We start from the raw sequence: 20,880 nt of genomic DNA, 5'->3' as shown, positions 1-20,880 counted from the left end.
GCTATGATTTTTTTTGTAGATCCCACAATATGGGGAGTGAATAATTCTATGTGCTGGAGGTTTCCGTGTAAATAAAAGAAATCTTTGCAAGATATGTTTGCCTTTGTGTAATACCAAAATGCACCATCCACGACTAATTTAGTGACCTTGTCTGCTTGCATTAAGGTTACAAAAACTGCTGCTCCTCATTATAACTCTGTTGCTTGGGTAATTTCTGCTCGTTTTGTGGTTCGTCTGTGGTATATTCTGACATATTTTTCCTCTGGAAAACGTCCCCACTGCCTCTGCTTTTCGGTGCTTCTCTCCCTCTGCACGCTCAGTCCCTTTCTCTCTCCCTCCTTCTCTCTCTGCCTCTTTTTCTTTCTCTCTCTCCCCTTCTGCATATACGTCTGCAGACAACCCTTCTTTTGTAAGGATTTTCTTTAGAATATTCCACCAAAGTAGAAAAGCCAAGCTGCTTTTTCCCCTGCACATGTCACCTCCCAGTATATTAGCAGCCTTGCACAGTAAGTATTTTTAAAATGGGAATAGATAAAAGAATGATGACCATATTTTTTTTTTCTCGTGAACATAAAAATAACCGTCATTGGAGGATTGTGATTGACAGATAAATTGGTCTCGATAAAGGCCAAAGAAGACATTCTGCTCCTGCAGGAATATTTCCCTTTAAGGGCTCACATAAAGCAGGGGACTTAAAACGGAACGAGGAATAAATTCTGTGGGTGACCGAGTTGATGTCTCTTCCCTTCGAATTTGGAAAACCTTGAATCCCTTCACAAACATCCCCCCCCCCCCCCCCCATATTTTTCTTTTAAAGCCTTCCCTATTTTCTGAGAGGGAAATCTTATTTCTAGCAGCTGCAAGGGCAGCCTGCTGCAGCTTTTTACTCGAATTAAGGTGCAGGATTTTATCTTGGCTCAGCTGAGGCATGTAACTTTGGAGGGTCTGGGGGCTCTCCTCACAGCATCACGCCTTCTTGCCTGTTTGTGCCCGGATCTGCTTTAATCCCTTTTCTCCTAATGCTCGAATTTCCCATGCAAGTTGCTGAGAAAAAAAAAAAAAAAAAAAAGAATACAATTCTGTCATGTGTGTTCATGGGACCTGCACAGACTGTACAGAGCGTGTGTCACTGGTGAACGCTGCATCACTGGAGACACACTGCCCACCCCCTGTGCCTTCCTGCCTGCCTGTCTCTCCCTAGGAGGAACCACCACCGCTTTCTGAGCCCAGACTTTTTCTTGTTCTTGCAAATTTTGACCATTTTCCTCTCTCCCCACCATGTCACCCCAGCCCTATAAAACCCGAGGTGATGAATAGCCCTGGAGAGCCTAGACAATCCAGATTATTATTTTCTTGTTTGGTTTCTTGAAAAAAAAAAAAAAAAAGAGAGGTTATTTTTGGTTAGGTATCTTTTTTCTTTCTTTCTTTCTTTCCAGAGAAATAGCCTAACTCCATTCTTTCAGACTCCAATGGGCGTGAGCTATTTACCTACCTGTCTTTTCTTACAAAGGAAAGGTTATTCTCTCAAAATGCAGGCAGGGTATCACGGATTTTTTAACGCTCCCAACTTCTTCAATCGATTTGGTGCAAAAAGAAAAGTTTCCACGCGTTTAAAAAAAAACAAAAATCAGAACAATCATGTGCCAACCACACATTGTTTCTCACTCCTAATACGCAAAAGCGTTCCCATCCTCAGTTACGCCTTATAGCTGAAAGTCAGCCTTACAGTTTTATTTAATGAACGACACATTTATGAACAATCAAATGATCCTCGTAAAAATTTTATTGAAGGACATAAAAACATCCACGACTACTTGCCGAATAATGCAGCCTTTCACTGCAAAAGCTCTTTCCCTTTTTTTTTTTTTTTTTTTTTTTTTTTAAGTGGTGGTGGTGGTGTTATTATTTTCCCTTCCTCTTTTCAAAGGTGCTCCTCACATCTACACATTTTGGTTTTCCTCCGGAAGACACTTATTTTGCAAAGCAGGAATGGATGTGCCTGTGCCCCCCAGATTTCTCAGCTGTTAGGCAGGCTGACGGTTTAGACATCGCTGGAAAAAAAAAAAAAAAAAAAAAAAAAAAAAGATGACAAAAGCTCCGTTTGTGCCTAGAAGCCTCTCCCCCCACGGTCCTTTGGCGAAGTGCGGTGGGGAGCCCAACTCTAAGCCCACTTCGCCCCGCTCCCCTCGCCACCCGAGATATTCAATTTTCACGTAGCCAGCCTAGCCTGGGAGCTGCAGAATCGAAGGACAGAGACAAATTACGTCAAGAAATAGTTCCTGCGCTACCTTCCCCGGTTACCTTCCACCTTCCTCAGCCCTGGGGTCGCCGTGCCCGGCTCGGGCAGGGCAGCCCCCGGCCCCCGCGGAGCCGCCTCCCGCCTCCCCCGCTCCGCGTTATTTCCAGCGCTTTTAGCAAAAGCCAGGTCGCATAGGCGCTATTAAAAAAAGACCTGCGGATTGATCCACGCTATATTTTTGGGTAAATACAATCACGTGAGGGCGGGCAGCCAATGGCAAACTGGGAAAGGCTGAAAAAATAATTACCTGCCCTGATTGTTCTATGAGAAGATAAAAAGTACACATACAGTTCATACAATAATCTTATGAATGTAAAAGAGGGGGAACCATGTCGGCTTCTGGCCCCATAAGCAACTACTATGTAGACTCCTTGATAAGCCATGAAAACGAAGAGCTCTTGGCCTCCAGGTTCCCCACCACTGCCTCCCACCCGGCTGCTGCCAGACCTTCAGGATTAGTCCCGGACTGTGCCGACTTTCCTTCCTGCAGTTTCGCCCCCAAGCCGGCCGTTTTTACAACCTCCTGGGCTCCCGTGCACTCCCAGTCGTCCGTGGGCTACCACCCGTACGCCCCCCAGGCGCCCGTGGGGGCCGAGCCCAGGTACATGCGGACTTGGCTGGAGCCCCTCGCCGGGGCCGTCTCCTTCCCGGCCTTCGCACCCGGCGGCCGCCCCTACGGCCTCAAACCCGACGCCTTCCCCGGGCGGAGGGCAGAATGCGGCCCCGCGGACGGCCGCGGCTACCCGGACTACATGTACGCGGCTCCCGGGGAGCTGAGAGACAGAGCAGCGCAGACAATTCCTTCCCCGGAGTCCGAAGCCATCGCTTCCAGCAAACACAAAGAAGAAAAGCACGAATTAGACCCTAGTAAGTCGAAGTCATTCTTGTTTACAACCGGGGAGGCATTACAGCTTCCAGGACCGTACTCAATAAAATGAAATTACCTTAGAGAGCCCGACCCTAAAACTCCAGATATGCAGGAAGATCTGGGGGTTTGAGAGAGTCCGCCTAGCAGAGCCTGAGAGCGAATATCTGTACTTTGTTTTGGGCTGTTTAGGCTATTTTTGCAGGGGGGCTGTTGGCTGCTTTGATCAAATATTCATCACCTTCCACTGGGGGGAATTAAAAAAAAAAAAAAAAAAAAAAAAAAGGAAGGAAATGCAAGGCAGGGAGTGCGTGTGCGAGGGGGCTAGGCAGGGGGAGAACCCTCTTTGCTTTCAAATATTTCCACTTTCAAAGAAGGAGGACGAGCTGCAGCTATCTCCCTGCTGGCTGGAAGTGAACGTGTTGCTGTGAGGGTTTGGGAGGGGAAAGGAGGCTCTCTGAATAAATGCAGAGGTGTCTCTTTATCTGTTTGAAAAATCAAGAGGAGCTGCACCCGTGCAATTGTTCCTAAAATATCCCAGCACGTGGGAATAAAGGAAAAGGTGGGTACCCTGGGCGGGGGGGCCGGGGGGAGAAGGAGCGAGGAGGAAAATTGGGATGGGGAAGGCAAGAGCTGAGTGCGCGCAGGCAGCTGGGGGCAAAAGGCAGCGAGCGCAGGACATTGGACCATACACTTGAAGAAACATCTTCTGCAGCCCAAGTGAGAGAGGGAGGGAAAAAAAAACAAGCACCACGAAACCTTGAACACGGGGAGGGGGGGGCAGCAGCGGGGTCAGGTAACCACCAGCACCACCCGCACCTCCAGACTGCAAGCGGGGACCCGGTCTGCCTCAAAACTGCTGCAAAACCCCCGCTGGAGCTGGGCTCAGCCCCAGCCGTGGGGCTAGCAGGGGGGGCCCGGGGTGCACCATGTGCAGGCTGCACCTCCTGGCCTAACTTTGGGCTCGAAAGGCGTTTTTCGAGTGTTGAGCTGGGTGGCAGCAGCTGGGAGCACCTTTGTGGCTCTGTATCTCGCTGCCTATCTCACACCTCTATTTATTACATGCGGGCCGGTGCCAGGCACCCTCGTGATAAAAATCAGGCGAGGAATCAGGGGGCGAACGCCTGCCTTTTGGCTGCCAGGGAGCTCCCTAAAACGGGGAGAGAGCGAAGGAGGCGAGCACCGCTCTCCCTGCCCAGCCGAGTGGGGCTGTGCGAGGTCCTAAAGGCTAGGAAAAAGCTACTTCTGGGAGCCAGGGGGGCACCTCGAGTGTCATCTTAAGATATTACAAAAATAAACTGGACTTTCCAGGTCTGTGAAATCTTCGAGGGAAAGTATTGGAGAGCTGAGGTTGTAAAAAGAGTTTATGGGCCTATGAAATGGTGGGAATTTTGACTTTTTATGACTATGTTCTTAGATTACTGCTAGTAGCAGTCATGTGGATAATTATTATTTTAAACCCATTGCTACAGTTTTATTTACTGAAACTTTTATGTGAGAACAGCAGCAAAAGAAAAGGAAATGACCCCTCCAAAATAAACAGATTAAACTCTTCTGAAGGTCACTTAAAATATTTAGGTAAGATCTGCTAATTAAACAGGTTTCTTTCTATGGACACGCCAGGACGTGGAGGGGGGGAGGGAAGAAAGGCAGCTGTATACATTGATTTCTTTTTCCAAAAAAAAAAAAAATATCTTCTTTCTCAGACAATCCCGTCGCAAATTGGATTCATGCGCGCTCCACGAGGAAGAAAAGATGTCCTTACACAAAGTATCAGACCCTGGAACTGGAAAAAGAGTTTTTATTCAATATGTACCTTACACGGGACCGGAGGTACGAAGTAGCCAGAGTCCTTAATCTCACTGAACGCCAAGTCAAAATCTGGTTTCAGAACAGGCGAATGAAAATGAAGAAAATGAATAAAGAAAAAACCGATAAAGAACAGCAATAAAGTTGGCAAAGTCCAGTCAATGAGAATCGAGGGTGGAAAAAAAAAAAAAAAAAAAAAAAAGAGGCTGTTTTTGGGGGTTGAAATGTTTCTGACTTTGAATGTGCGGATGAATGTTTAGCATTATAGGCAAACACAGCAAGCGTTTTGGGACACGAGTCTTTTCTAAAATGCAACTAAATAAAAGAAAGATGTTGGGGGGGGTTGTTTTCTCTTCCTTTCTTCTTCCTCATTTTTTTGTTTTGTCCTCCTCAGAAAACAAACACAAGAAGTACTTGAATTTTTTTTTTTTTAGTATTTTATTTCATAAGTTAAACTGATCCAGTATTTTTATTTTTTAATTCCGTGAGCTCGTGAGTGAATATTTTGTACAAAAGAGAGGAAACAGAGAAAAGAGACTGAAGGGAATATGGCTCAATGATGTTCTGTCATGGTGTTGAACGTTTCTGCTGTACTTATTTGTGTATTTTATTCTCGTCTCAGAACCGTTCTGTAATATTGTTATGTTCGCTATTGTAGAGCAGCTCTATGTAAATATACCTAACGTCACGGAGAAAAAAAAAAAAAAAAAGAAAAAAAATCTCATCATGGAGGTGTCTTTATTCAGAGCCCTCTGCAGAGGAGCAGCCCCGGGGCTTTGCCGGTGCCGGTGCCGCAGCCTCGGCGGGGTGGACCCGGGCATCCCCCGCAGGCAGAGGAGAGCGGAGCTTTCTGCTTCCTTCCCCAGCACTTTTATATTTCACAGTACCATAATAAAAGGCGCTGAGGTAAGGGTTATATGTGCCATCAATTTTTAGATTGGGATAATTAATTGTACTAATTTATGACCCCAGGCAATCGAAGTATATGTAAAAAGCCTAAATATGGATGCTGGGAATAGAGGAGCTGGCAAAGGCATCCGCTCTCTGCCATCCGCTCAGGGGGAGCTTCTGCGATACCGATGGGTTGCCAAAACTTGGAGCACTGCTGGAAGTGCTGCTCCTCGCAAGACAGCCGGAGCTGCCCAGGAGGAAGGGGAAAAAAAGAAAAAAAAAAAAAAAAAGGATTAAAAAAAAAAAAAGGCTCGGGTGGAGAGAAGCTGCGGGAAAGAAAGAGCAGGGGAATAAAGCAATGCGTGGTGGCGATGCGGCACTCTGCGATTTTTCGGGCTAAAAGACAAAAAGGCAGATTTCCCTCCCTTGGCCCTACACGGGGAGGAAATAAAAAAAAAAAAAGGGGGGAGGCTGTTGGCTGCGGAAAGGTCAAACCCCACCGTCCTGCCAGGGCGAAGTGGGTCGGGGCTTTCTGGAGCTGCAGGGGCTTGTGCAGAGGCGAGAAAACGCTGCCCACAGCGCGCTAGAGCCGGGATTTATCAATGGCTCCTTCTCTGGGCGCTTTCCAGGCTGCTGAATGAGAAACAAGAGGCAAGAGATTGTATAAAAAATGAGCAGCGAGGGATGTTTAATCATAAAAACTTGTTATAGGTCCCTTTCTTTAATGAAATGAGTGGAGCAGCGTTTTAATCTTTCTAATCAAAACCAGATCAGGCGAGCAAGATACGTTTGTCGCCCTCGTACCAGTTCCTCCGAAATAAAAAAATCTGGAAGCGATTACTTCTGCTGATCTCATAAAATATTGCTCTTTAATATTTCTTGCTTAAGCATTTGGAGGTTTTTTTCTCTTCCCTGATTTGTGTCCTCGCTTTTAAAGCGGGCTCTATTTTTGTCACCGGCGGGGGACAGGCACACCGCGGTCTATCAGCGGAGCCATCCCTGGAGCAAGGGAAGCTAAAAGCCCTTTTACAATCCCAGTTTTGTGCTAGGTCTGTTTGGAAAACCTTAACGAGCGCAATGAAATGGTCAGGTTAGAAAACATTTTAGCAGAGTGAAGATTTATGGACCTAAAAAAAAAAAAAAAAAGAAAAAAAGGAGGGGGGGATCTTTCTACCTCGTCTCAATTCATTTTTATTATTGTTATTTTTATTATTATTGTTATTATTAATATTATTTTCCCTCCCGTCTGCTTCTCTGTCTGCTTTCATCCCGGCTCGAATAACGGATGAAATCTTGCAGGTTTGAGAAGCTGCTCGCCCACCTCCTCTTGGCGAGAGGAGAGAAATCTCTCCGTTTTATTGTTATTAATTAAGAGAAAATCCCAATCATCATTTGGACAGGACTTTGGAGGCAGTTTCGGACCCGGCTCTCTGGAGGGGCTTGTCAGGAGTGTTTAGCGATGTTGAAAAGACATGATGTATGGAAGTTCATTTTGGCCCCCTTTCATTCAAACGGATCTCATTTCCAGTGAGACCACAGCCTGCTCCCTCCCTCCCCCAGCCCTCCCCTCCCTCCCCAGCCTCTTCCTCCCTGCCGCAGCCTCCGCTCAGCCTCCGGTCCCATTAGAGCCGACGGGCAGCGGAGGAGATGCCCCTTTGTCTGCACCGAGCTGCTGCCGGGGCTTTCTTTTGTTGGTGGTGGGTTGGGTTGGGTTAAAATCCTGCCGCAGTTTTAGTTCATGTGCAAGGCCCCCGGTATCCTCACCCCCCGGTGCAGGGTTGCACCAGTTATAAAATGCCATTTGGCCCTGCTGGGAGGCTGCGCTGGTGCAGCTCAGCCATTGAATTTCTCCGCCACCGCAGCCCTCGCCTCCTCCAGTGGAGAAAAAAACCCCAGTGTGGTTTAAAATAAATAATAATAATAAGATTTAAAAAAAAAAAAAAAAAGGAAAGAAAAAAAAAACAGCAACCGGCCATCACCGAGCAGCACAGCTCGTGGCCAGCCTTTCCCCGGATTAATGCATCAAAATGCTCCAATTTCGGCATTCTTTGACATATGGCGCGTGTGTGCAGACGCATACTGATACAGCTATTGTGTGCCTGCGCTGGTGAACATGCACATGTATTTCTGCCCAGGGAGAGAGGTAAAGATGTGCTTATGGCTCAGCCCGTGCTCACGGAGATAGAAATATGTATGTTTAATATATGTGCGTGTCTATAAGGTCCTCGGGGTGTCGGGTGCGTGTGTGGTTTGTGTGTGCCGGGTTTCAAATCTGCCCTTTTGTAAGGCACACAAAACCGACAGGACCCTACAGCTGTCCATAGGTACATTTCCGCAGCCAAAAAAATGCCACTTTTACAACTCTGTTTGTCTCACTGCTATGCGGGGCTGAATAGGAGCGAACAAAACAGGACCCTAGATCTGGCTAGACGTCTGGCTTTAATTGCTTTATGGTTTAAATAAGGTGGGTGCTCTTCTCTTTGAAACCGGATTATTGGAATGTTTTGTCTACAAGCTACAAACAACAGACCCCCTCGGACGAGGGGAGGTAAAAAAATAAAATAAAACCCCAACCCCAAGCCAAAACTGATAAAAGCGGGGAGGCTGCGGGGGGGGCAGGGGGGCGGGTGGCACATCTGGTGGGTTTGTTTGGCCCTGCGTGCGTGTGTACACACATTGTGCTGCTTTTTTTTTTTTTTTTTTTTTAATGGGTGAAAGACTGGGGGGGGGGGGGAAGGAAAACAGTCTTCCCCCCCCTCCCCGAAAAAAAAATCCTTGTGTTTATATAGTGCTCCCTGCCGCCGCGCTGCGCTGCTGGAGGCTCCGTTCGCCCCCCCGGGGGAAATAGGAGGAGGTGAAGGGGGGGTCAGTTAAAACGCAGAGCCCGGGGACCTTCGGGGGTCTGCAGGGGCCCCCCCAAACCGCCCGGGGCGCTGCGCCCCACGGCGGCCGCGAGATGGCGCTGTTGCCCAATCTTAGCGCGGGGCTGCGCGCCGCGGGGAGCGCGCCCCGCACCCGCGGCTCCCCCGCGCCCGCGGAGCGGCCCCGCGCAGGGTCCGGCTGGGGAGGGATGGAAGAAAAGGAAGGGGGGGCACGGGGCCGCCTGGCTTCATCACCACCCCCTCCCTCCGCTTTGCACCGCGCTGAGAAAAATATAAATTGCTTTTTTTTTTTTTCCCTATATATATATGTATATTTTAACGCGGAGCAGCGTTCAGGGCTGACATCTGACGGCGCGGGGAGCGCATAAATACATAAAAATGCTTGCAGAGAAATTGCCTATATCCAAGCGTGTTTTTTTATTATTTTTTTTTTCTCCTTTATTGACTCACGTCACGTATCTCTCCAAAGCCTCTTCCTTTTTGGGGTGGGGAAGGAGGGAATGACATCTTCCAGTGAAGGTCAGGGCGGGGGGGGGGGGGGTGTGCATAAAATAAACTCCGGGAGTGTACAATGAAGCACCTAAAAGTACAATACAGCCGCACCGCTAACGCCAGAGTGAAGCGCATGCACCCGCAAGGCACATTACCCCACACCCATCCACACCTCCAAACACAGCCAAAACAGTAGAGACAAAGAGCAGCACTTTCCCCAGACACTAAATGTCAAGATATTTCCTTTAAAATGAAGTAGGCAATCGCATATATCTTATTTCATGAAATCTGTAAAGGTGGGGGGGATCCTTTCTTTCACAGTCACTGAAGGCAAACATTTATTTCCCAGCCTAGGTATGATTCCGGCTGTTGAAATACTCGGTGCACCTTTGCTTACTGCGTCCGGGGATAAAGGTTTGAAAAATGCAGCATTTCTTCCCGATAGCAGCCCGAAATGCCCATATCTGACAACTTTTTTTTTGTGCTTTCCCATCCTTCTATTTGCACAGCAGCGTTTATTGCATGGGCAGGCACTGGGATTTTAAAAATAGAAATGCTATTGATTAGAGGAGGAAAATAGTTATCTCGACTATTAGCTGTTAATTAAGGAGCCTCTGTCCCTAGCTGCCCTTTTCTTCTGTTTTGGGGGGTTTCTCTAGGGAATGGGCAACCTGGGGAAGGGAGGACGAAGGTGGGTGCGTGCTGGCAAAATGAATATGGTCATTGTGCCGTCCTTGAGATTATTCGGGTATGGAGACTATTTCTTCACAACTAACGCAGCTTGTTTTTTAAAAGTATTTTCACAATAGGCGATGGAAAAATCACTGTTCTGCACAGCTCATTGTCTGCATACGGGGAGGAAAAACCCAACACATGTAGCCCTTCTGAAGGGAAAAATACACCCCCTATTTCTGAAAATCTAATAAAGATGGACTGAGCAGCTACTGTGCCTTTTCCTCTTCTTGGGAAAGGAGCTGCTAAAAAATTCAGTTTCTGTCTCACCAGAGGGTTGAGCCACCCCGTGCCTCAAAAAAATCGAGAATGTGACCTTTGCTGAGAAGAAAAACACCTAAAATCACCTCTGCAAGCGCAGCTGAGGTGGGATTTTCTCCCTCCACACTTGAAATCGGCCAGAGTTCCCCAGGTCTCTTCTGAAAATAATTAGGCTGCTTTTTGTGGAGGAACATGAGGGAAACATTTAAAGGGCTGTAGACTTTTGAAGGAAACACGGGGACTGGTATAACACTATGTCATTTACAGACGTGGGGTGGATATTTTTGGCGGCTCGGGACTCTACGGAAAATATTCCTTTGCGAAGTGTCTCCCCCCCACTCCCCTACCCACGCCTTGAAAAATTAAGGCGAATCCCGGTGATTTGAGGTGATTTTTTAATGAGCTGAGTTCCTTCGTGCAGTCGTAAAATGAAGTGTCCGAACTGAAATGTTGCAGCGAGTGGTCACTCACGGTGCAAAAAGTCTGGGAGAGGGGCACGCCAACACCACTGCCAACGACGGAAAAATCCCAATGTGCAAGAGCGAACAAAAATGCCGATGGTTATTTTTTTTTTTACAGGCGAAGCCCCCTGGTACATGCACAAAAGGGAGCAAATACTTTCTGTCTCACTTTTCCTCTTTCTTCCAAAGTAGCTCTCTTTAAGCAATGGTCTACTTTATTCCCTTGGAAGGACGCTTCCCTGTTATTTCCAGCCGTGGATTTTCAGTGGTTGGCTCGAAAGGAAGCACGAAAAAAAAAAAATAACTCCCCATAATTTTCTGCCTTTATTTTCTTAAAAGAAGGACAGCAAGAAGCAGCCAATCAATAAGGAGAAGCTTCCCTCACCCGCTCGCTGCCTTTTTGCTTTTGTTTGCTTGTTTGATTCCAATCTTCCAACCACCATCACCACAATAACAACAACACACACATCCCACCAAAAAAGGGGGGAAAAAAGCAAAACCAACCAAAAAAAGGGGATAAAAAAGGGGGGGGGATCTGGGCTCTGCGCCTCCAAGCACCCCCTCACCCTCCTTTACTCCCCCCTCTAGGTGGGACCAGCCCCACAGAGGTAACCCTCCCTCACAGCCCCCCCCAACCCCAACACAATGACAACAACAACAACAGGGGGGCACCCCCCTAGCCCCTTCCAGCCCCCCCTTGCAAGCGGGCGACCCCACGGAGGGGGGGGCTGAGCCCTTGCAGAAGCTCACCCCGATTTTTTTTTTTTGGGGGGGGGTGGGGGGGTGGGGAGGGAGTGGGGGGTGATGGGGAGGGCAAGGGGGGGCTGCTTGGGCTCCCTTTACCTGTTGAGGTTACCTAGGCTGACCTCCCAGCGCATGTATTTGCTGCCATCAGTGAAGAGGCTGCTGCTGGGAAAAAAAAATAAAAAAATAAAATAAAGGGGGGGTGTGGATATTAATGCGCACCTTTCCTCACCCTCCTCCACTCGATAGGTGTGGGTGCCCCCCCCCCAGAAGGAGGGCTCTGTGCGTGCCCCCCCCCCCGGCACACACCACCTTTCCTTCACCCCTTCCCCCCCCCCCCCCAACAAACCCCCCCGAGCGCCCCCAAATCGCTGTCATTTCCCTCGCAGCCTGTCTCAGTGTGGCGGAGTGATGTGTACATATCGCGTGTGAGGGGAGAGAGAGGAGGAAAAAAAAAAAAAAAAAGCCACACCACCGGGATTTTGAGGAATTTGCCTGTGGTGTTAAAGGGAAGGAGCAGAGTTACAGAGAAATTGAGAGAGAGAGCTCTACCTACCGACAGATTACAAGAGAAGTCAAGAGCACCGAGAACCAACCGTACAGACACACAGAGGCACCATGAAACGCCTTTGAGATCGCATTAAAAAAAAAAAAAAAGCCACTAAAAAGCAGGACTTGAGACAGTCCAGGGACAATCTCGCACTAATCTAGAATTAACGCCTTATTTTTTTTTTTTTTACTTTTTTTCATTTTTTTTTTTTTTTTTTTTTTTTTTTTTTGCATGCGAGGGTCATGAGTTCCTACTTTGTAAATCCTCTCTTTTCCAAGTACAAAGGCGGTGAATCGCTGGAGCCAACTTACTACGACTGCAGATTTCCACAAAGTGTTAGCAGGAGCCATGCTCTCGTGTATGGTCCGGGCACTACTGCTCCCACCTTCCAGCACCCTTCACACCACGTCCAAGAGTTTTTCCACCACGGAACCTCGAGCATCTCCAACTCTGGATACCAGCAAAACCCATGCGCCTTGGCGTGTCACGGAGACGCTTCTAAATTCTATGGATATGAAGCTCTACCGAGGCAATCGCTTTATGGTGCTCAGCAAGAGACGACTGTTGTACAATATCCTGACTGTAAATCGTCTTCCAACAGTAACTCTAGCGAGGGACAAGGGCATTTAAATCAAAATTCGTCTCCCAGTCTCATGTTCCCATGGATGAGACCTCACGGTTAGGACCTTTTTTTCCTCCTCCTTAAATGTTTTCCTTTATTTTTTCTCTCTTTCTCTCCCTCTCTCTCTCCCTCCCCTCTGTCTGTCTGTCTGTCTGTCTATCTATATATGTATGTATGCATATACAAGCACAAACATATGTATATATATATATATACACACGCACGTACACACATATGCATACATATATATATGAATATAAGAGGCGTAGATGTAAAATATGAAAGGAATGAGCAGTTTTGTGCTAATGTTTCTTCTTTTTAGGAAGACCTTTGAAAGCAAACAAGACAGCAGTTACTAGAGAGCCAGCAAGGTGATTCCCTGCAAAAGGCTTAAATCACAATAAAGTAAAACTTGTTTTTTATTGCTTGCCTTGAGGATAGGCAATAAGATACAGCTCCCACGAGGTTATTTGCATGTTGATAATACACTGCTCTTTAAAATGTCATATAGCCTTTCATAACCGCTTGGAGACGAAGCCTGAAAGGTGGGAACTTGTATAAGTATTACTAATACTTTACATCTGTTTCTTAAAGCCTAGAGATAAAAGTTTAAGCAGAAAAGGAAACTTAGCTCAGAGCTGTGGGGTGGGGTGGAGGAGAACATTATACTGTCCTGGGTTAAAGAAGGGGGTGGGAAATTCAAAATAATTTGGGCTGAATGGAACTTTGCTCATGTGAAGTCCAGATAATTGCACAGAAACCTAAATACTTCAAAGTACAAGTTTCCCCCACCTAAGGACCAAGGTTGTCTAGAAGCCTTGTTAATTCAAAACATGTGAAGGTTAGTGTTAATTTTAAGGACAATCAGAGCACCAAAGTTTCTCCCCTAGCTCCCTACGCCTAGAAAATTGAAAAAGAAAGAAGAAAAGAGAAAGAAAAGAAATAGGAAGGAGCTCTGGCTAATGTAGAGAGGATGTGGCCCAGAGAGGCTGGGAGATAGACGCAGAGGAAAACATGATATTTATCTAAGCTTTGACCTAGAGGTAGTCTCAAGGATGCAATCATTTCAAGCTGAAGCATATATTTTTTTTTTTTTTTGCAAATGCATTGTTTTTCTCATTAAGAAAGGGCTTTGCAGAAGGAAGTGCAGGGGCTCAGCTGCACATACCTACGTCCTCTTTCTTTCTTTTTGACTATTGCTACAAATGTCCACCTCGAGTTGTTTTAAATGCAATCTCTGTGTTTGCACAGGCACATATCCATCTCTGTATGTGTGTGCTTTAGAGACATACATAACCGAGAGGACAGGCGTAGGGAGTTTAATGGAAAATCCTAATTCTCAGGGCGTAAATATTATCAAACAACAGGACCCTGAGCCTGTATTTTGGGAACAAGATTTGGAAAAGGAAAACAGAGGTGGACATTTTGGAAAATAATAATAATAATAATAATAAGGAAAGAAAAAGAAAGGAAAAAAAATGAACGGGAGAATGGGAGGAGAAGGAGAAAGGCTGGGAGGATTTCACGGTGAACAATGCAGCCTTCATAGAAAAAAAATGTTTTTTTTTTTTCCTTTTTTAATTGAGCTGGCCAGCACGACTCACCATACAGAATCACCTTTTGGGAAACTGGAAACATCTCTTTTGTGAATGAGCTTGACAGCCACGTCCCCACACCCATCCAAAAGCAGCCAGAGCTGAATATTCCCCAGAAAGAGCCAGGGAGGGACAGCCAGCTAACGTTAGCAGCCCCCATAGCAGCGATATGATTATTAACCTTAATAACCCAGCGACTTTCTCGGAGTGCCTTCAGTATGCAAAAAGGCTGAAGGGGGGCTTTTTTTTGGGGGGAGGGGGGCAGCAGATTCTCTAGGAAAATCCAGGCGAGGGGGGCCGGGGGAGGGAATAGCGCAGCCTCCGATGGGGGAGAGCCACGAAGTTATTTTTTTTGTGTGTCCTACAGCTCCCGGAAGACGCAGCGGCAGACAAACTTACAGCCGGTACCAGACCCTGGAGTTAGAAAAGGAGTTCCTCTTCAACCCGTATTTGACACGGAAGCGGCGGATTGAGGTCTCTCACGCCCTGGGACTGACCGAGAGACAAGTGAAGATCTGGTTCCAGAACAGGAGGATGAAGTGGAAAAAAGAAAACAACAAAGATAAGCTGCCAGGGGCCAGGGACGAGGAGAAAACGGAAGAAGAAGGGAATGAAGAAGAGGAAAAAGAAGAGGAGGAAAAAGAAGAAAGCAAGGACTGATTTCTCAGCCCCTTGAAGTCTCGTTTTATGGCAGATGATAAATCGAGATGTTTACGACGGTCATTTGCTTTTATAGAGTATAGAATGGAGAGGCTCACACAGCAGTAACTACCTGTCAAACAGTTGTAGCCTTTTTTATTGTCATAGAAACTTCCCCTACTTTTTTTCCCCTCCTTTTTTTTTTTTAAATAGCTGCGTTTTTAGTTCAATAAATACATAGTTGGCTTGACTGCAACAGCAGGGGAAAAAAAATGATCCAGCAAAGCCAAGCAACCCCCACCCAGCAGCCCAAAGCAAGCCTGGAAGCAAATGTCACTGCTCGCCCCTGCTCCCCCTGCCTCGCTGCACCCAGCGATGGGTGCAGGAGATGTATTTATTTGAACAGCTTTGACTTTGCCTTTTTCGCTTGGTTTTGCCCCCAGGGGAAGTGCGAGGGTGCTTCCAGCTTCCTCAGCCTGTTCGGGTTGGGGTTGGTTGGGCAGAGCTTCTTTCCCCCAAGCCATTTATCCGCTCCGTATTAGGGGCCGCTCCTGCAGTCCCTGCGAGATAAGGACGGGATAAGGACGGGCGACCCTACCTGGGAGCGCCCGCAGACACCCGCACCACTTCCAGCGGGCTCTGGCTGTATATAAAAAAATGCCTTTTTCCCTAAGATAGGCCAAAATCCCCCCCCCCCTTCATTTCTATAGGCGCTGTTTACCCTCTGGCTGTGTGAGCACTCGAAATTCTTCATGTACTACCTAAAGGGAAAACCTGCAATAATTATCAGATCTATTATCAACATGGGGCTTACATATCCTAAATTTTACTTGCTCAGAATTTATTTAAGAGAGAGAGAGCTGTGTTTCTGCCCTGATGCAAGCTACTAAGTAGCATAAAATAATAATAAAAAATAATAAAAAAAACCACCTTGTATTGTACTTTATCACTACCTATAGAAGGAGTCATGCTTTGAAAGTATTTGTAATGCGGTTTTATTGTCGTTTGTTGCTGCTTATTTTCTTGAAAAAAAATAAAAAAAAAAATCCCAACAACTGAAACTGCCTAGTTGAGAACGCACAGTATTGTATTATTTTATTGTGCTTATAAAGTAGTGTAGAACTAAATTGCACTGAATGTATAGTTATCTATTTGTCTTGACTTATCTGTTAATGCAACATGCTCGAAACAAAAAAATCGTCATTTGTTTTATGTAAAAGCATAGTTCTGCGTGTTCAACCTCTGAATGTAGCAATTTCAGCCAGAAAAAAAAAAAAATCTGGACACCGTGGATTTGTATTGTATACGTGAGACATTACGTAAATAATAATAATTATAATAATAATAATAATAAAAGATTTTAAAAGGACTGCGTTGCCTGCTATGTCTTTATTTGGGACGTGCTGTGATGGGCGAGGAGGAGGCTCTGGGGGATATTTCGTGCCCCAGCCCCTCCTGGCACCCTTCAGCCCCCAGCCCCGGTGGTAACTTGCGAGGCAATGGGCGCATCTGGCGCGGGCAGCACTGCGGGGGCGCAGCAGGATCCATCCTCCTGCCTCTGCTGCGCGAAAATCGGGAATAATGCCGGGAATGCTGTCTGGCTGAAGCTGTAGGACTGCAAAAAAAAAAAAAAAAAAAAAAAAAAAAAAAAAAAAAGAATAAAAACCGAGATGTTGCAATGACTGCGGTGCTAAGTCTTCCTTCGCCGTGGGAAAAGCTGGTTTTGAGGGGGAATGGTGTGTGTTTGGGGGGGCGTGAAGCGTGTGCAAGGGGGTTTTGCTTCTCCCAGCTGGGAAATGGCATTTGGGAGGTGGGGAAGTGCAGCCCCCCGCTCCTGCCCGGTCCCCCCGTGCCCGGGCGGTGCCAGCAGGGCAGGGGACGCAGTTTTCCTCCCAGACGTGGGGCAATTCGGTGCTCGCAGGCGGTCGTTGGCGAATGTTGGCGAGGTTGGGCAGGCATTAGGTGTGCAATCAGACGGGCTTTAGAGGTCTGGGCACCAGGCAGGGGCTGTGTGGCAACGCATTTCCCTATAGGAAAAGCTGGCGAGAGACGCCAAAAAATGAAGTTGGCGAGCAAGCAGTTTATTCACTTCTTTCCTTCTTTTCCCAGACGCAAAATCTGAGCCCCTTTCATCCCCCAAAGCCATACCTCCTTACCCACGGAGACCATCCCCAGCTTAACCTATCCTTTATTTTAGTACTGCTACTATTACTACATTACTACTACTATTACCACTACTACCACTAGTATTAGCATTATTAATACAATTTTAATTATTATCATTCTTTTTTTTTCTTTTCTATTTTTCTCTCTCTCTCTTTTTTTTCTGTTTTTCGGCAAAACCTGGCGGTGATGCCTTCAGGTCTCTCTGGTAGTTCTCGGGTAGAAGGTGAACTTTATAAATATTTCCTTTAGCACCAGCCTCATTTCGTTGAACGAGGTCTATTGATCTGTAAAAACGGGTCTATCTGTATTTTTTTCTTTCTTTCTTTCTTTCTTTCTTTCTTTCTTTCTTTCTTTCTTTCTTTCTTTCTTTCTTTTCTTGTTGATAAATGGACTACATCATATAGAGCCCAGGGATGCAGAAGTAGACGGGATGTTTACCCAGATATTGCAGATAAGAAAACACAAGGCTCCTCAAATGCAGCCTGATGTACTGAACTATGTCTGGAGGATCGTCTGTGGGCTTCAGACATTCTTAACCCAAACCCCTCCAAGCTTAAAGGATTTAAATGCCTCAGTGCTTGAAATTGCTGGACTCTGCCCAGGAGGGCTGGAAAAGGAGAAATAGCCAAGTTGTGCGGCGCACAGCAAAAAGGGACTCGGGTGGGTTCCCCCACACCCACTTTTTCCCCCCTTTTCTCCCCGTAATTCCATGGCATGCAGCACGGACGCCCCTGCAATGCCAGCGCAAATGGGGCGGGGGGTGGACGAGGGGGGGAAAGGCACCGAAAGCCGCATCAGCGGGGTCGGATCCTGCCCGGGGATGGGGCTGAGCCACTGCAGCCCCTGTACGCGTGTGCACGCGTGTGCGTGTGTGTGCAACGCCAAAGGGATGCGTGTGTGCAGCTCCGGTGTGTGCACGCTCCGAATTGCACCTAATACAATCACAGGCATATTTCCCCTCCATCGCAGAGCCTGTAATGTCCTCGTTAACGGGCGTTAATCTCCCAAGAAATGCATAAAAACACCAATAAGGTTTATTCTAGACTTTTCCATGTCGAGGGCAGGCACGTAAGGTAAGCAGTTTTATTAGTCATAAAACAGAGTGGTTTATTCTAACAGAGCTTTCTTCTTGGGGGATATTTATCCAGCGTTTACAACAAGGGATTTTTTCTCCCTCCGCTTGCTATCATAGGATGTATCTGTGCTCATTCATTCGAGCGATAAAAAAACTCAGTGAGAAAAAAAAATCTTCTATGTTACTTAAAAAAAAATCGCGATAAAGCCTTCGCATAGAAAATACCCACATTGCTCCCAACGAGGGGGAAAGGAGAGAGAAAACTTATCAAAGTGTTTAAAAATAATAATAAAAAAAAGAAGAAGCTGTATCCGCACTCCATCCATCATATTTAAATCCACAAATCTAAGTAGTTTTATATGAACGAATACTACGGAATGACATTTATCTATCAAAAGGGGCTGGAGTTAAATTATTGAAACTACAGCCGCAGCAGTTAGTTTTGGGGTAAATGTTTATGTTCTGTAGTCAACACAACCGAGTCGCATCTTCAGATGACATCCAGTTATTTCTGTAATCACTCCATCATTTCAAGAGAAAAAGAGAAGAGACCATTTTATGGGGTAAAGTAATTTGAAAGAAGATTCGCTCTCCACAAAGTGGCTTATTCAGAAATGATCATAGCTTCGGTATTACTGAAATTAGACTCATCTACCCGCCTGAAGTAAGAAATATCGTCCTATTCCACGCTTTTTATTAGCCAATCAAATTTCCTTCGGATCTCCATTTGTGATTTGTGAAAAATATAATTCCTTGAAAAGCTGAGTTTGAGCATATTGCTTATTTTGCCTTAATTTATTATTCTAATCACAGCAGCCGCTGTGTGATAATGCATCCATTAGGCGAAAAAATTCGTTTAGATTTTATACTCGAAAATGGGCACAGATTATATTTTAGAGACAACGAATTTCTCGGGCATTAAATTTTTTTCTTGCGCGGATTGCAGCGAGGAAGGAGGGTGGCAAGGAAAATGCGCCGGGGAGCGGGGCGGAGGAGGGGGGAAAGTTTGCGAGCCAGACTTGGGAAGAAACGGCGATTCTGCCCCATTTCCAGCTCGTCCTATTTTTGCCTCCCAGACTTCCCCCCCCCCTCTGTCCCCCCCCAAATGCCGGACTCTTTTATCCTCCGCCCCGAAAATAGCCTTGCTAATACAGGACCCAAGAAAGGGAGAGGGGAGGCGGTTTTATAGACGGGGCTGATGCAAAGAGCCAAGTGATCGCCCGAAATGCTGCCGAGGAAATGTGTGCACAGGTTACTTTCTGCCTGCAAGGATAAAATTTCCTGTTCACATTATGGAATTTATTATCTTGTCTACTCTCTGGAAAATGGGGTCTCCATTGTGCTCTGGAAGCTGTTGTGGTCGTAGTTTCCCCCCTCGTAACTTTTAACTACCTGTTATAAAATTTATTGGTGGTTTGTAAAGTGAATAAAGTAATTTCCCTTCCATCCGGTTGTATTACAACCTTTGTGTTGTTTGGGCAGACAGACACGCATCCAGCCAGGGGGAGAAAAAATAAATAAATGAAAGGGGCAGGGAGGGAGACCCCCCCCCTCCCTCCCCTCCCCTTTTTTCCCCCTCTCAATTAAAAATAAATTAAGGCGCCGAAAGGAGAAATACCTGCAGAATTGTGCTGTCGCTGGGAATGTGCAGGCGCAGGGGGAAATTGGGGAGGAAAAGCTGTTGCGACAAAATGTGCTAGACTTCCCCGAGCATGGGATTGCTTGGCCCTGGGTGCTAAAATTTGGCATTGGAAGGTGGGGGGGGGGGGGGGGGGGGGGGGGGGCTGGGGGATGTATTTCTGTCCGTCTTAGGGTAAGGAGAAGAGCGTCAGAAAGCTCTGCGGCTCCTCGCTTTGGAGCATCTGAGCAGGCTGGGCTTTGCGGTCTCCTATTTACACAACTTGTGGTTCGCGACGTGCCTCCAAAGCAGGCCTCTACACGGCTCAAAAATGTCGCTCGCCCCCCAGATCAATATTTCCCAGCCTCTACACGGAGCCCTCGCCTGAAAGAATAAAACTAAAAAAATAAAATAAAATAAAATCAAAGGGCCCCCAAATAATTCCGCCTTTTATAAACCGTCGCATCCCCGACACCATGGCGCGATAAAACAAAAGGCTGGAGGCTGGAGGAGGGAAAAAAAAAAAGGATGGGGAAGGCTTTAAATGATTTAAAAACACGTATGTAGATATCCCTCCAGCAAATCATAACGCTGGGTGGGTTTAGGAAATTTAGAAGGGAGCAGGCAAGAGTTTCGGGGTCAATACCGCGCCTCGGGCTCAAGTTTTGGGTGGGATTCGGGCAGCTCCGGGCTCGCCCCGAGGGTTGGGGTCGGGGCCGGGGGGACCCCACAGTTCTGCGCCCTGGGAAGGTTTTTTTTTCCAGCGGACACACCCTTGGGTGAAAGAGCAGGGATGGTCCCGCAGGGACCCCGGCGGGGCTGTCGGGAATGGCCATTTTCTGTGCTCTTTTTTTTTTCCTCGAGCGTCTTGTTCTTCATGTTTAATTCCGTGCCTTTATAATTAACATACCGTCATCATTTAATTCATTCAAATTTTAAAGGCAGCGTACTCCATTTCTATCTCCGCTGCCTCTCTTCCTCGATTTTTTTTTCCTATTTACCCCCCCCTTATTAATTACCAGCACGGAGACTCTGTGCTGAAGGCCAGATCTCCTTAGTTAAAATGCTGAGAATTAACCCGAGCAGCTAATAACCAGCAAATTAAACCGAGTCTAAAAAAAAAAAAAAAAGAGAGAGAGAGAAAGAAACCTCCCCGATATTAACGCGGTCGCTTAAAAG

The 20,880-nt window shown here is 46.6% G+C and overlaps 2 protein-coding genes and 1 long non-coding RNA gene across 3 annotated transcripts; 2 read left to right on the top strand and 1 right to left on the bottom strand.

The window, feature by feature from the left end:
- The first annotated feature begins 2,495 nt into the window (after positions 1-2,495).
- Positions 2,496-5,738, top strand: HOXC9 (homeobox C9). The gene is made up of 2 exons (XM_040539388.1): positions 2,496-3,166; positions 4,871-5,738. The coding sequence occupies exons 1-2, from the start codon at positions 2,629-2,631 to the stop codon at positions 5,113-5,115; spliced, it is 783 nt and encodes a 260-aa protein (XP_040395322.1). The 5' UTR covers positions 2,496-2,628; the 3' UTR covers positions 5,116-5,738.
- A 3,449-nt stretch (positions 5,739-9,187) lies between these two features.
- Positions 9,188-14,644, bottom strand: LOC121061073. The gene is made up of 4 exons (XR_005814967.1): positions 14,603-14,644; positions 11,536-11,601; positions 10,850-10,965; positions 9,188-10,739 (listed from the first exon to the last, which is right to left on the bottom strand). It is a non-coding gene; the product is annotated as an uncharacterized LOC121061073 (long non-coding RNA).
- HOXC8 (homeobox C8) lies at positions 11,956-16,166 on the top strand. The gene is made up of 2 exons (XM_040539387.1): positions 11,956-12,664; positions 14,571-16,166. Exons 1-2 carry the CDS (start codon positions 12,229-12,231, stop codon positions 14,861-14,863), a joined length of 729 nt encoding a protein of 242 aa, XP_040395321.1. The 5' UTR covers positions 11,956-12,228; the 3' UTR covers positions 14,864-16,166.
- The last annotated feature ends 4,714 nt before the right edge of the window (positions 16,167-20,880 follow it).

Source organism: Cygnus olor, chromosome 29 (assembly GCF_009769625.2).
Source record: "Cygnus olor isolate bCygOlo1 chromosome 29, bCygOlo1.pri.v2, whole genome shotgun sequence".
In the NCBI taxonomy this organism is placed as follows: domain Eukaryota; kingdom Metazoa; phylum Chordata; class Aves; order Anseriformes; family Anatidae; genus Cygnus; species Cygnus olor.
This window is presented reverse-complemented; position numbering and strand designations above follow the sequence as displayed.